Genomic DNA, 16,070 nt, shown 5'->3' with positions numbered 1-16,070 from the left:
AGGAAATTCTTCTGAAGGTTGAGGTTACAGTAGTATGATTCACAGCTTTTCTACTAGGAAAGACAAATAAATGAACACACTAATAAGGCAAAATCATTATTGTTTGCTATCAAAATCTGTTTCTCTACATGAGTCAGAGCATTTCTAGTAGGCAAGAAAAAATGAGCATTTTAATATGGCCAAGTTTACCACCAGAATCTGTTTCTTTGCTCCTCTGCTTGCAGCCCAAATTGCAAATTATGTTGTTGAGGGATTTAGCACAACCTGTTTGGGTGTTCTGTGTAAAATTATATTTCAGAAGAAAGCACTAAAAGCTGAAATTGTATAAATGAAAAATGATACATATGGAACATTCTGAATTAATGTTTTTTTTACATAACTGTCCTTGTGTTTCATAAGTACAGTATGGTTCATGTTACATATAGCGGTATTCCATATAATTATTTTAATGATTTATTTTCATGATTCTTTTCTTTCATTGATTTATTGATTCAGTAATTTATACAATCATTTATTTATTCAGTTAATCTTCAGTTGGCCAATTCAGGTTCACAGGAGAGTGAAGAGAAGTTAGAGCCATTCCCGGCTCTCAGTGGATGCAAGGCAAAGAAACAAATACTGCAGAGGATGATAGAATATCACAGGATGGAAAAACATACATCTATAGGCAATTTAGAGAGTTGCCAATTTGCTTGTGACATGCCTTTGGGATATGGGAGAAAAATGGTGCATCTAGGGAAAATGTACATGGACATGGGAGTCACACAGACTCTAAACAGAAGACATCTCAGCCAAGGACCAGAGTAGAGACCCGAGTGTTGTAGATGTCACGTTTACTTTAGCTCTCCACATTCTGTTGGAATAGTTAATTGAGAATCAAAGCAGCTGCAGTGATCTGTAACATATATACTCAATTGAAAACTCTAGCATCACTGAATATTAGTTGGCTACTGGGTCTTTCATTGTGCTGTATTGTGTTTGTGACTAGATACAACTGTATGTGTCTCACTTGTACTCTTTTCTTGCACCAGTTTTCTCTCTTTGTCTGAGAAAATTTTACCAGAGGAGCAATTTTTGATACACTTTACTTGAGGATAGTAAAAGCTACATGGCCCATTACAGGCTATATCCACTGCTAAATGGAAAATTTGAAAATAAAAAGGAAGTGTCACACTTGGATTGAGGAAATGTCTCTTTAGTCATCAAAATATCTTGTCTCCAGAACAACATTTTTGGAAACCGTAGGCCTGATACTACAAAGCAGTCTTAATTGCTGCCACTAGAATGCAGACTTGATTGTGATTTATTTTGGATGACAAAGCTTGTTGGACTTACAGCAGTAATCAGATCTGGGGTGCTTTTTTGTGCTCACCCAAGCAAAATTAGGCATAGCTACTTTCTATAGTTGAAACTGTATGGTGTTGTGGTGTCCTTTGCAGCTCACACTGTGGGGTGTTGCCATGTGCCAAACAACTTCTAGAGTGAACTAGAGAGTTCGCTATGTTGCCTGACAACAACAAAAACTGTTGACTACTGTGATATTAGCTAAGCACCATTCTTACAAAGAATTTGCAGAGAAGTTTACTGTTGCATTTTTCTCAGGGCTTCCTCTTGTCGCATCCATTAGTGAATCTTTGACAAACTACCCATTGCCAACTTGATATGCTCAGCTATAACTCTAAAGCATGTACAGTGCCATGGCAGTAGCCGCATAGTTGAAACATATTCATTTATTTCAAGGCATAGTAGTTGCATCCTTTTCATGGCCTAGGCAGTAATGGAAAACTACACTGTCAGAATGCTTATATTCCATGTTGCTAAGTGTTGACCAAGCAGTGTTAGCCTCTTACTGTTGGAGCATAGAAATCTCTGATAGGGAACCCAAAAATCAGTTTCAGAATGCTAGGCTGTTTAAGAGAAGACAAGTAGGAGGATGTTATTAAAACTGTCAAATAACCTGCATAGATGTCTGCAGACTTCTCATTTATTCATAAACAGAAGAGGCTGTACAAATACTGCATTTAGTAATTGCACAGATGAGACTTTACAAATACTGAAGTTATTAATTGAAAGACAATGCCTTTTGCCCCTGCACTTGTGAAGATGTGTGCCTAACTTAAAAGATAATTACCTTTTCTTTGTGATCAACCTTTGATTCGTTCTCTTAATTGTTTGGCTGATGCTTTTTAATTTGCTTGTTCATGTAATTATATGGTATAAGTTACATCTGCATAGGCTGCTCATGTCAAACAGAACAAATGAGATGTATTTATAGACTGAAACACAGAAGGTATTTATGATTAATATTATCCACTAAAAACCTTGTACGATAAGAAAAATATCACAATGTTTTATTTCACCCCAAAGTGTTTTTTATTGTTTGCAGCATTTGCTTACAGATTCATATTTTGTTTCCAGACTTGTCTTCTGATCCAGATGAGCTAAAGAATATGGCTGCAGCATTCCCAGACATCAGAGATGCTATGGACAAGAAACTCCATTTGATAGTAAATTATACTGCTGTCTCCACATCTGTACATCAGTACAATAAGCAACAGTTTATTAGTTGGAAAGAGAGTTTAGGACAGAACTATAGTACTGTTATAGCAAACCTCAGATGGCATCGGGACTGGCAGAATGACCCACAGAAATATGAACATGATATTGAAATGTGGCTTAAGGGAAAATCTTAAACGTGAACATTCTATTGATATGTGGTTTAAGTGAAATCTTAAGTCATTGTAAGTCACTGCGTATACAGATGTCTTTATTACTTGCATGCGGCGTGCTTTGAGAAGACTCAAGCATTTAATGCATAAGTTAGGTAATTTAGAAGTCGCATCATATCACTACCTGGGATGGTATTATTTGGCCAATGTATGTCTTATATGTGTACATTGGTAATATATCAGACATAGAGTGAGAGAGAGAGTGATGGATGCCCCCCTCACACACACACACACACACACACACACACACACACACACACACACACACACACACACTCGCCCCTTTAGTTTAGGTTTGTTGTTCTTTTCTGTGATAAACCCAAAGATGAGCACTTTAATAAATTAACTGTACTATCAATCACTTCAGAAACTGTCTTGTGCAGCTGTGCCTTGTGGGACTCTTTTATTATATTAAAACTTGCATTGTGAACACCAACTGCATTAAGTAAAGTTACACATTGTTAACAGTGGAGTTGCCAAAAGGGGAGCAGTTAGCCAATAAATCTGTAGAACTGTGATAATAGTAAAAAAAAAAACAGTAGACGGCAAAACACTTAAAAGAGGGTTTCCCCCTTTCCTCCAAGACAGAACACCCTAGAGTCTTAAGTAAGAGTAGAGTTGGCACAGCCCCTTCCATATAAAATATGGGAAGTTGACTTTGCCCATTTTTTCCTTTGGTCATCTTTTTTGGATGAAACCAAAATGTGCCCAGTTTGCCAGCAGCTGACAAACCTTGACCTCAATATAGAACTTTGTCTTCTGGTTCATCCATTCATCCTAGATTTCCAAGGGTCTTAAAAGTGCCTGTTAGGCATGAAAGTGCTTATTGTGTATTGAAGTCAAGTTTTATTACTTTGGTCATGTTAGCTCTCTCTTCTGTTTTATCTTTCTTCTGATTTAACGTAATGCTATTGATAGGCAAGCTGATTTCCTTTTTTGTACTCTTCTAAGAATAAGTGGAACGAATATGTCTTGCACATGCCCCATCATTACAAAGTCTTACACCTGCAGTGGGAGACAGCAACAGAACAGGCACTTCTGAAGGGCCTAAAATAGAAACTGCAAATTCATAGATGAAACCAATTAAGTAAAGAGTTGCACTAAGAACATGATGTTATTCTAACAGAGTCAATAATATATCAGGTTTTAGGCTAAAGTAAAAACTGCAGTAATTGATGTAGACCTAATAAAGTCGTGTCATATAGACTTCCCTACTCAGCTTTCACACTAAGAATATATAGTCTTAACTCTACCAAAAAGCAAAACAAAGTCAAATTAATGCAGTCATATAGAGTGATAAAATATATAGCTCATGTGCCACATAACACAGACGAGGTATTGCACAGATATTCCTGAATGGCTTACCATTGCAGTAGCCTAAGCTATTTAGCTATTACCTCTCTCCTCCACTGGCAAGCTTTTCAAAGCTTTGGGTATCATCTATGTGCTTCAACTGCCTTGGAGTACTTAAGGCAGTTCCTATAAAAGACAGATGGGGTGCCAAATTCCTTCTGTGCATTTTTTTGCTGCTGAAGTGAGTGCTTCATTGGCAGGCTACAATGTTCTCTCAGATAATTAGCAATCTTTCTACAGCTGGGCAGATAAGTCTCCATTATGGAAAGCCTTCCTATTTTATTAATCTTCTGACTAAAAATTAACCTTTCTTGTCAAAATTATTACTTTTACTAAGGAACAAAGTGACTTGGGCTGCTTTAGCACTGGAGCAATGGAGCTGTTATGTTGATGCTTGTGTAAATATTTTATGAGGAAAACATTTTTTTGACAAAAATATCATTTTTATTTAAGTTTTGTGTATTGGGACATAATATTGTGCTTGTGTGAGACTTTTAGTGGTTTATCTACCTTGGAACTACTTTTTCTCTGCTTTTCTTCATACTGACTCATCTGGCATTCATTTCCCACTATTCAGACCTCTTTCCCAGATTATCAGTGGGGCAGCAATTAGTCTCCATGGTTCTTAATGCTTCACCATGCAAAAAGGAAAAAAACTTTTTAGAGAGTCTTTGAGGGTTAGTTCGACTACTAGCTTGCCTTAGCTGTGGGTGGGTGGCTCTGCTGAGGCCGATAGTTGTTCCTCAGGCCACCCATCTTGTTTCCTCGGTTCTGTTGGTATAACCGTCCAGGCCAATAAAGACAAGGGGTCAACCACATCCCCTGCATCTGTAGGAATGCCTTTAGCAGGCAGGGGAGAGATACTTTTGTTGTTGTCTGGGGTATGAGCAGGTGAAAGGGTCTTTACTTGGCAGAGAAGGGGATTTTGTATGCTGGGACCAGTGTGCCTAAGAACCAGACATTGTTAAGGGAGAATGTGCTTAGTAAGAAAAACTCCCAGTCACCAGTTTCTATTTCTGAGGATGGGGCAGATTAACTGGGGTTTGCCAAAGAATTGATTATTGCTTTTTCCTCATCTTTTCAACCTACTAGGAGAAAAAGAAAAAAGTTCCTTCTCATTCTAACATCATTTTTCAGTCAGAAAAGTGGCCAGTATATGGGGAGGGGCATAGTACTGCTTCAGAATTCTTTGTTGAAGAAATTTCTTTCTTTGACATTTTACTTAACATGCATGACGTGTTTCAGTGGGGTCAGAAGGAAACATCTATAGCAAAAAAAATGTATTATGATTTGTTGAAGGTACAGAAAACTAAAGCCACACCATTCCTCCTATATTGCTGGCTTTAGAAAATGTTTTTCTCACTGCAACAATCATCCCTTATGAGCAACCTTTCTAAGAGGTATGACATGTTCAATGGTGATGGATAGGTTGACAGACAAGATCAGACAGGAGTCCCTGTGGACTATGATGTTTGCAGATGACATTGTGATTTGTAGTGAGAGTAGGGAACAGGTGGAGGAGACCCTGGAGAGATGGAGATGTGCTCTAGAGAGAAGAGGAATGAAGGTCAGCAGGACTAAGACAGAATATATGTGTGTGAATGAGAGGGAAGATAGAGGAATGGTGAGGATGCAAGGAGTAGAGTTGGCAAAGGTGGATGAGTTTAAATACTTGGGATCAATAGTTCAGAGTAACGGTGAGTGTGGAAGAGAGGTGAAGAAGAGAGTACAGGCAGGATGGAGTGGGTGGAGAAGAGTGTCAAGAGTGATTTGTGACAGACGAGTACCTGTAAGAGTGAAATGGAAGGTCTACAAGAGGGTAGTGAGACCAACTATGTTATATGGGTTGGAGACAGTGGCATTGACAAAAAGGCAGGAGTTTGAGCTGGATGTTGCAGAATTAAAGATGTTAAGATTTGCACTGGGTGTGACAAAGGTGGACAGGATTAGGAATAAGTATATTAGAGGGTCAGCCCAGGTTGGAAGGCTTGGAGACAAAGCCAGAGAGGCACGATTACATTAGTTTGGACATGTGCTGAGGAGGGATGCTGAGTATATTGGGGAAAAGATGCTAAGGATGAAGCTACCAGGTAACAGGAAAAGAGGAAGGCCTAAGATAAGGTTTATGGATGTGGTGAGAGAGGACATGCAGGTGGTTGGTGTGACAGAGCAACATGCAGAGGACAGGAAGAAATAGAAACGGGTGATCTGCTGTGGCGACCCCTAATGGGAACAGCCAAAAGAAGATGATGATGATGATGACATGTTGTATAAGGTGCCAGAGACCCATAAGCATCTGTTTTCGTATCCTAAACTAGAGCCAGTTGTCATTACTTTAGTCAAATATGCTGATGCTACAACAGGCTACTGCTACTTATCCCATTCCTACTGACAAAGATGGGAAGCAATAATTAACTTGGGGAAGAAAATCTGTTCTTCTTTGACTTTCAGTTTCAGAATTTTGAATTGTCAAGCTCATATCTTAAAGTTTTTGCTTTTGACTTTCGAGAATATGCAGAAGTTAACGCTTAAACTTCTTCTTCATGGGTAAAATGTTTGTTTGATAGCTGCTTCTTGGGTGACAAAGCATATCCTAAAATATGCTTATAATGCCACTCACTCTCTCTTGGGAATCTTCATCTGGATCAGTTTTGAGGAGACTTGTTTGGCTTCATGATCAAAGCCTTCCTGAAGATGTTAAATCTGACATTTTAATCTCCCCATTAGATGAGCAGATGCTGTTTGGCCCTTCTGCAGCTGAGGTACTGTAGAAGGGAAGTGAAAGGGGAAAACTTATACAAGGAGTGTCACTCGTCCCTCTGTAACATGGATGACAAGCAGGTGGGGTAGTTCATTTAGGTTCATAGGTTTGTAGGTGTGTACTAGGCTAATGGTCCTGGAGCCTTTACAAGCCTAGCCCATAGGATTACCCAGGCATCCTGCCACCCGACCTTAGTTTCCAGTGCCTCTGTCACGTAGAGCCACCGGAGTGACCCCTGGGGTGAATTTTCTATTTCCCATCCAGTCATCAAGATTTCTCTTGAAGAGGGCCAGTGAGGTGCTCTGTTGGAAATGTATGGGAAGTCTGTTCCATAGCATGGGCAGTCTCTGGGTTATGAACCTGTCCCTCCAGCATGTCCTGTTGACTGTGGTAATGAGGTTGAGGTCTCTGGAGCATGTGGTGCGGAAGGATTGGGATTTCGTTAGATGTAGCATTTCTAACAGAGCTGGGTCAGACATGGCTTTGTAAGTCAAGCAGAGATCGCCTTTAAGCAGACGATATGAGACAGAGAATAGTTGGAGCTTTTTGAGTCTGTCCATACAGGACAAGTGTTTAAGGCCTATAATTCTCTTTGTGAGGTACTTTTGCGGCCTCTCCAGTTGTTGCAGGTGTCTAGTGAAGTACATGCCAAATGGGGCATTGTACCCAATGATTGGCCTAATGAGGGAAAAGTAGAGGGAGACAATGACCTCTTTCTTTCTGGATGCAAAACCCTTAGTAATGAGATGTGTCACATAGAAGGACTTTCTGACCACAGTGGCATTTTGGTGGTCAAAAGAGAGGTTGCTGTCAACCTGAGTTCCCAGATCTCTTATAACACCTTCTGTGTTCAGTGGACTACCATCCATCGGTGTGGTAGTTCATGGGAACTGTTTTTTTCCCAAACGGGATGACGACACATTTTTTGGCATTGAGCTTAAGGCCATGGTTCTGACACCAGTTGTTGGTCTCAGTGAGGCTTTTCTGCAGGATGTCAGCATCACTCGAGGAGTTAATAATAGCTCCCAACTTGCAGTCATCTGTGAACTTTGTCAGCCAGAGTCCCTTCATGTTGGCCTGAACTTCTGAGAAGTAGATACCAAACAGGAGAGGACCCAGGACTGATCCCTGTGGGACTCCGCTTGTGACTGGTCAGCAGTCTGACTTGGAGTCAGCTGCTTTCACACTGTGGGTTCTATCTTTGAGCCAGTTTGCAACCCACCTAGTGATATAGGGGTTGATGCCTAGCTTAGTGAGTTTTTCTATGATTCCTGAGTGAGGAATGGTATCAAAGGCCTTGGCCAGATCAAGGTAGGCTGTATGAACCACCTTCCCTTCATTCACAGCTGTGGTGACTGACTCAAAGAAGTCGACCAAGTTGAGCAGGCATGATCTACCCTTCACAAAACCAAACTGTGTGGGATCCAGAGTTTGGAGATTCCCTATATCCTTGTTTATTAGGTCCATGGTGATGCGTTCCATAGCTTTGCATATTAGACTCGTCAGGCTAATGGGGTGATAGTTCCCAGGGTCTGTAGTCACCCCTCCTTTGTGGAGAGGGATGACTGTAGCAGAGTGGCATTCGGTAGGGACAAAGCCTGAGGTGAGGCTGTGATTGAACAGGGCACACAGGTGAGGTGCCTGTTCACTCTGTAGTTCATGTAGAACACAGCCAGGGATATTGTCGGGTCCCATAGAAGCTGTATTCTTGGCCTTGGACAGTGCTGCTTTAACCTGGGGAGCAGTAATACTGGGTGCCTGGCACTCTACTGGTATTGTGATTGGTCCTTTGGGGAGAGGGATAAAGTTGGCACTGAATCTGTCAGCCAGTATATTGGCAATATCTGTTGGCTTGGTATAGGAGGTACCATTGTGCAGTAGCTCAGAGCAAATCTGGGTATTGCCATGGAGATTCTTTACATAACTATAGAAGGCCTTGTGGTTGTCTTTACTATCTGCTGCAATTCTGTTTTCATAGCTAGCTTTAGAGGATTTGATGAGGGATCTCAACTTTTTGTTGAGGCCGATAAGGGAATTTTTCAGTCTTGAGACTTCACCTTATTCCATTTCAGTTTTCTCCTTCTGTTGTAGAGTTTGTTTATGACAGGAGACCACCAGATTGGTTTCCTTTTTTTGGAGGAGCGCGTCTTGGTTCTGTTGGGTATGACGAGATCCATGCATTTGTGTACGTGATCGTACAGTGCATTGGTGTATGATTCGGCGGTCATGCAACTATTCTCCATTTGCATGGGTGCCGTGAAGTTAGCCACCTCTATTCTTAGGATCCCAAAGTTAGCTTTGGAGAAGTTTATCATGGTGGTTACCTTTGCGGGGGGGGGGGGGGGGATTTCCAAGGTGATTAGTTTGTGGTCGCATCTAACCAGGGAGGAGTTGACTATTGGTGTAGAGCAACGGTTGCCCATGTTAGTAATGACCAGGTCAAGGATGTTGCTATCTCTAGTGGGGGTAATAACAAGCTTGTCTAGGGCATTGGAATTAATGAATTCCAGGAAATGTTGGGCAAGTGTATTGGTACATGAGTAGTTTTCCCAGTTAATGGAGGGGTAGTTGAAGTCGCCCAGTATGAGTGTATTAGGTTGGACCCTAATATTCTCCAGGGTGCTTAGGAATGTGTAGCGAGTGTCTTGGGACATGGTTGGGGACCTATAACAGGCCACGACCTGAATCGCTGTCTTACCCAGTGTTAGCTGCACCTGTAGTATCTCTGATGCTTTATGTTGGGTCACCAGTCTGGAGGTGTGCGCATCCTTTATGAATATGGAAACACCACCACCACCTTTGGAGCTTCGGTCCAAGTTCTGGGGCCGAAAGGTGTGGAATGAGTTATAGCTTGGTAGTGCAGGGGTGCTTTCTGCTGCCGTGAACCAGGTCTATGTTACAGCACAAATGTCGATGTTCTCCATTTTAAGGAGTGCTTTGAGCAAGTGCATTTTGAGATTTAGACTTCTGGCATTGAGCAGAATGACCCTGAGATTGCATTTAGCTGCTAGCTGTTACAACGGTAATTTGGTCTTTGGAACACCGCCTAAAAAAGGCACTTTAGGTGTTGCAAGAGCCTTGGCCAGTATCCGAAGCCCAGGGGTGACAGATGCAGGCCATCTCTGGCAAAGCATCGAGGTTCATAGGTTCATAGGTGTATACTAGGCTAACAGCCCTGGAGTCTATATAAGCCTAGCCCAAGAAGATTCTCTGGCATCATGCCGCCCAAATTTATTGTTAGCGTGTGTGTCTGTCTGTGTGTGTCTGTGTGTGTGAGTTTATATGGCCAAAATAAGTTTTAATGTGTGTGGGTCTGCATGAATAAAAAACACTTGTGCTAGCACTACATCCTGTCATCTCGGACAGCTGTGTCCCACGTATGATAGAGCAGTCAGTTCACAGTTGCCACCTTCAGCCATGAGAACTACCTCTGCCAGGAGTTGCACTGATAGATCCGTGGCCCTGGCTCAAAGTCTGGGTGCTACCTGAAGGTGAACGATACTTGCTGGATGACCTGTCATCATGACTTTGTCCACAACCGTAAACACATGGCCTAATACATCTGGGTGTGGACACCTCAGTCATTGATGGAGCAGTAGAAGGTATGCCACTACAGGAGTGGGAACTGGCATGGCCACATTACTACCACCTGAAGATGTAGCAGCTCTCTGGCCACATGGATGATGAAACACCCACAGCAGGTATTCCATTACAGACACTGCATGATCCAATATGTCAATCACCCTGTCCAAGTAGTCGCACACATGGTTCAGGTAGTCACACATCAGAATGCATGGCAAACAGTACTCAGACTGTCTCTTCCAAGGCTGTGGTGGAATGTGCCTGTGCCTCCGTGATGATACCACACTTACTTTTCGTGGTACCTACTGACACACCAACATCAGGTGGAGGGTGGACATCAGACCCCCTCTGAGGTCCTGTAACCACAACCATGTGTAGTATTTTCACCCTCTCAATGACTACAGGGAGACTCAGTCATCTCTGCAACTGAAGTAACCACACAACCCTGATCAACCATGTTACCCTTAACCTGTCATATCTCTGATATGATCTGTCAATGTCATCCCAGGCAGACAGATACTGTATTCCCTTAGAATGACACCAGAAACTTAGCCAGTTGTTGAAATCAATTATTTTCTGCTTGTACTGTGTTAACATTCTGGGTGATGGTAGGATGCTGCTCAGGGCTAGGGTCGTACCCGCCTGGGCTACATAAACCGAGAGCTCCTGCATGTCTCTTTTCATGTAGTCCAAGGAGGTACATCTCAGGTCATTCACAGCCACATGTGCAATGACAGAGTCATATTTGTACCTTTTGTTGACGGACCTGAGTGCATGCGTTATATGGCGGACCCTGCCACCTGACAGGGAGCTGACTGGTACTTTCTCCTTATTCAACCTAGTGAGTGGGACATCAGTGTGCCTCACTAACGAGTCACCTATGACTAGTGTGCTGGACATGCTGTTTTTGGCTTAGGGGCTTTGGTTGAGTGGCACACTGTTTAGGAGAGTTATGTGTCTCATGATTAGTTTTGTATTGTGGTGGTCAAGTGTGTTTCTGCCTTGGAAGTTTCTGCTATTTGGGCAGATTCTTATTGAAAACCTCCACGAAGATGAGTGCGTGGTTTGTGTTTTTATGTGAAGGCAGTGCTGGTGTGTGTTCTGGAGGGCTGTGTGTTCCATGTGGTGTGGTGCAAGTGTTGACCTTCTCCTCTTGACCAGCTATTGTGGTCTAATACATAGAAAACATCAGGATGGATAGCAGCATCATAAAACATAAACAAACTGATTTAGAAACAAACCTTGTGTACATACATGCTTACATCTCAACAGTTAACTACAAAATGGTAATCAGGCTCGCATGTGCTATGTATTTATACACTTGTGGAAGCCCTTGGATAGCTTCTTAAAGGTACATACACACACATTGATCTACATTCTCCCTCTTAAAAAAGATTGCCCTTAGTAAAAACAACATTGGAGGTAGGCATGCATTAATATAGACATTAGAAACAAACACAATGTTCATGTCCAAGTTGCCTGTATCTATTACATGATCTGGAGATACAACCAGATCTGGTAGCATAACAATCTGACTTTCATAGCAGGGACAGTCTTTGGTTAACGGCTCATATCAGCAACTTCTGGATTCATTTCAGCAATGGAAATATTGTCTGAAACCTCCTCTGGAAAAGGAACACTGGACAACTCACTCTGAGAAAAAGAGTCTGTTTCACAGGCTGTATGCTGTGGTATAGGCTCGGACACTGGCATTAAATGTTTCCGATTCTGCCTAAACTCTGCTGCTTGTGATTCCACAATGTATGATCTCGGATCTGGGCAAATATTCTTCATGACTCCAATCCGATCATAACCTTTGGACATTTGCATCCTTACCACTTCTCATTCTCATAATGGTTTGAGTGGTTTGCTGGTCTTATCATAGTAGGCCTTCTGAGTTAAACGCTTCTTCAACAGATTGGTTTTTATTGACCTATTGTTCTTGATACATGGAACCAACAACTGACTACTGATTGGTAATGTGGTTTTGGTTTGCCTTGACAGAAGTCTCTGAGCAGGTGATCTAAGATGTTTATTACGAGGAATGCTTCTAAGATTCAAGAGCTTCAGGAAAACATCAGTATTGTCTTGTTTCGACTTCTCTAGTAACTGTTTTGCACTTTGAACTGCACATTCTGCCAAGCCATTTGACTGTGGATACTCAGGGCTACTCGTGACATTAATAACGTCCCATTCTTCAGCAAATTGTTTGAACTGTTGGCTTGTAAACTGCGTGCCATTATCAGAAATAACTTTGTGTGGACTACCATGGACTGCATAATAATGCTTCATCTTAGTGATAACAGTACTGGATGCTAGGTTAGGAAGTAGGTCAATCACGAACCAATTTGAGTAAGATTCTACTAACACCAAATAATGTTGACCATTCCACTTGAAACTTTTGGTGGCTACTGTCGACCAATGTAATTCAGGAGTCTGGTTTAGCTGAAGTGGTTCCTTCTGTTGATTTTGCTTAGTACTATTACACACAGAAAAGACAGAAGTACTCTCTCAATGTCTTGTGACATAGAAGGCCAAAGTACTAGTCCTCTTGCCCTCCTTTTGGTAGAGTTGGTTCCTGGGTGACCACGATGCAAGATAGTGATATACTCTTGTTGCAAGGACTTTGGAACAATAACTTTCAGACCTTTTGATGATACCTTTGTCAGACAAAATCTCATCTCTATATGGAAAAATAAGGTTGCCCTTCATGAGGTAGACTAGATTGCTTTGATGGCCATTCTTGTTTGATAAAGTGGTTGAGCCTTTGTAAAACTGGATCTGTGGCTGTGTGATCTCTCAGCTCATCAAGACATGTGGGAAAAAAAATTCTGACTTCCATAACTTCAAAATCAAGATTCTCATTCTCATGTGTTCATTGGTGTTTCTGGGTGATCTGAGCAATGTATCAGGAAGATGAAGAAGTTTGCCTTTCTTGTAGACAAGAGTAAAGTTATACTTTTACAGTCTCAACATCATGCATTGCAGTCAGGCTGGAGCTGAATGCATAGGCTTTCTCAAGATAGTGATTAGAGGTTGGTGGTCTGTTTCGATGTGGATAGGTCTACCATAAACATAATAGTGGAACTTTGAACATGCAAACACAATTGCCAAAAGCTCTTTCTTGATCTGAGCATACTGCATTTCAGTTTGGGTAAGAGTTCTCAATGCATAGGCAACAGGTTGGCCCTCTTATAGAATGACTGCACCTAGACCAAATCTTGAAGCATCACATGAAAGAGTAACTGGCTGGTGAATATCATAGTATCTGAGAGTTGGTGGAGTAGCAATTCTGTGTTTTAGGATATCAAATGCTCTTTGGTGTTGCTCTAACCAAGACCAGGATACATTTTTACTTGTCAGGTCTCTGAGCAGTGCTGAAAGTTGACTCAAGTCTGGAATGAACTTGCTTAATAGTTAACCATGCCAAGAAAACGTTGCAGGACTTGAACATTGTCTGGAGCTGGCATCTCAAGAATGGCTGTTTGGACGGGTCTGGTCATAGGCCTGAACTGGTAAATAAATGGCCAATGTAAGTAACCTTTTGTAGTCTATGTTGCATTTCTGTGAATTAAGTTTAAGAGTCATTTGAAGTGCTCTTTCCAGAATGTTTTTGAGGTTTCTGTCATGCTCAGCTTCACCATTACCTCCTGCTAGTATGTTGTCTACTATAATAGCACAAGGATACCCAGAAAAAAATTGCTCCATTGCATGTTGAAAGATTTCACTTGCAGAATTTATCCTTTAAATCACCAAATCTCCATGCTGTAGCCTTATTTCTCAAGTCAGTTAATGTATGCTGCAAAAGTTTCACCAGACTTTTGATCCCTTGTGTAAAATAAGTGCCTTTCTAATGTAACATTTGTCTGGGGGTTACACATTTTTCTAAATTTACATTTTAAGGACTCAGGATCCTCCCATGACTCAGTCGGTACAACAGTATGACAGTTTCCCCTCTTCTGCAAAGATAGCAGGTGCATACACAAATGAATACTCCCCTTCAGTGGACCCAGCTAAATGAAGTAGAATAAATGCCTCTGTATGGTCATCTTTATCAGAAAATGCAGCTTGTATGAAAATGTCGTACTCTTGCTCAAACACTCTCCAGTTCTCAGTAATATTACTGCCAAACACAAGTGCACTGGGTTTTCAAAATCCATCTGCCATGCCCACAAAGTATACACATAAACACACTGAAAATATAGCCTTTGTATTTATGTACATACAAACTGTTCTGTGAGCTTGTAGTAACATTCAAATGCACTATAAACTCTTCGAAACACTGTACTTTGCTAAATATGCTCTGTAATGGCTGTATTTTGCGAAATGACTTTATTGTAATACTGCACAAACATGTAAATACTGTATACACTTCTGATAACTTGGGATATCTTTAATTAAAATGAAAAAATAAGTGCTTGGTGAAAATGCGGTCATTTCCTTTCATTGTATCCATTTTACGCAATTCGAACTTTATTTCAAACATTTCCTGTAGTAATTTGAATATTTTTATCAATATTGGACATATCAGTTTATTTGAATATCATTTAGAGCGTTCTGTATGCCCTGTTTCATATTTTGTAAATAAATTATTTGAGCAAATTTTAACATCTGAAATTCGCTTCTGACCTGTTTGTGAATTATACATGCAGTAGGGACGATTCACTGCTGTATGTTCCTCCAATACCAACCAGGTGCCTCTCAGACTTAAAATTGAAGAAACTGGAACTCTTTCTGGTAATAAGGCGTTTTAGCCATGCATCCTTTAACACCATGCCCTTTAGATATGCCTCTTCTGACACCATGTCCTTTTAGACATGCCACTTCTGACACCATGTCACTCGTCCCTCTCTAACATATATGACAAGCAGGCAGGGTAGTTCGTTTAGCTGCTTTAATACATAGAAACACAGGATGGAGAGCAGCATCATAAAATTAAATGGCCTGATTAACAGACAGACCTTACATATATACATGCTTACATCTCAAAAACTTACTACAAAATGGCAGTCAGGCTCACATATGCTTTGTATGTATACACTTGTGCAAGCCCTTGAATAGCTTCTTAAAGGTACATGCACACACATTGAGCTAGATTTTCCGGTCCTCCTTTTTTAAACCAAATAATAGTTTTTCTCCTCCTCAGCTTCCTTTTCCAATGAACAATTTAGGCAGCAGGGAACCAAACTTCAGAAGTAAAAAAAAAAAAAAAAAAAAAAAACAATGGAAAGGAGGCTCAAAAAAAGAGGCAGCCTCAAAGTCTCAAGTACAACACCCCCCCACCCGAGTCAGCATGATCATCTACCTGTTCAGGCTCCCCCTCTCTCCCTCCTACACACTGGTGATCCTTCTGTGTCCCTGAGACTTCATCTACCCAGCTGTCATGACTATACTTAAATATGCTGATGCTAAACAGGGGTTGTGAGTGTATTAGGTGGGGTATTCCTGATGGAAATCCCTTCTTCCTTTTCAAGGAATTCCATCTTGTCCAAGGAACCAGATTTCTCTTTTACATCCTGTACAACGTATTGTCTCAGGGAGTCATAGAACCATTGCCTCTTAATTGTTTAGGCAAAAGATCCTAAACCAGAAAGATCCTGGAGGCCAGTGGTAGAGCTTTCTGGTCTAAACATTTTTGTCGAGCT

General features: G+C 41.2%; 1 protein-coding gene across 1 annotated transcript in view; it reads left to right on the top strand.

The window, feature by feature from the left end:
• Nucleotides 1–5,559, top strand: part of ARSK (arylsulfatase family member K) — a 1,632,787-nt gene extending 1,627,228 nt beyond the window's left edge. The window contains exon 8 of the mRNA XM_044064131.1: nucleotides 2,419–5,559. Coding sequence (XP_043920066.1) covers nucleotides 2,419–2,693 — 275 coding nt within the window. The 3' untranslated portion in view covers nucleotides 2,694–5,559. The remainder of the gene's footprint in view (nucleotides 1–2,418) is intronic.
• Nucleotides 5,560–16,070: the final 10,511 nt, after the last annotated feature.

Source organism: Protopterus annectens, chromosome 2.part2 (assembly GCF_019279795.1).
Source record: "Protopterus annectens isolate FY-2018-M chromosome 2.part2, PAN1.0, whole genome shotgun sequence".
NCBI lineage: Eukaryota > Metazoa > Chordata > Ceratodontiformes > Protopteridae > Protopterus > Protopterus annectens.
The sequence above is the reverse complement of the archived record's forward strand: the minus strand, read 5'-3'. Positions and strand labels throughout refer to the sequence as shown.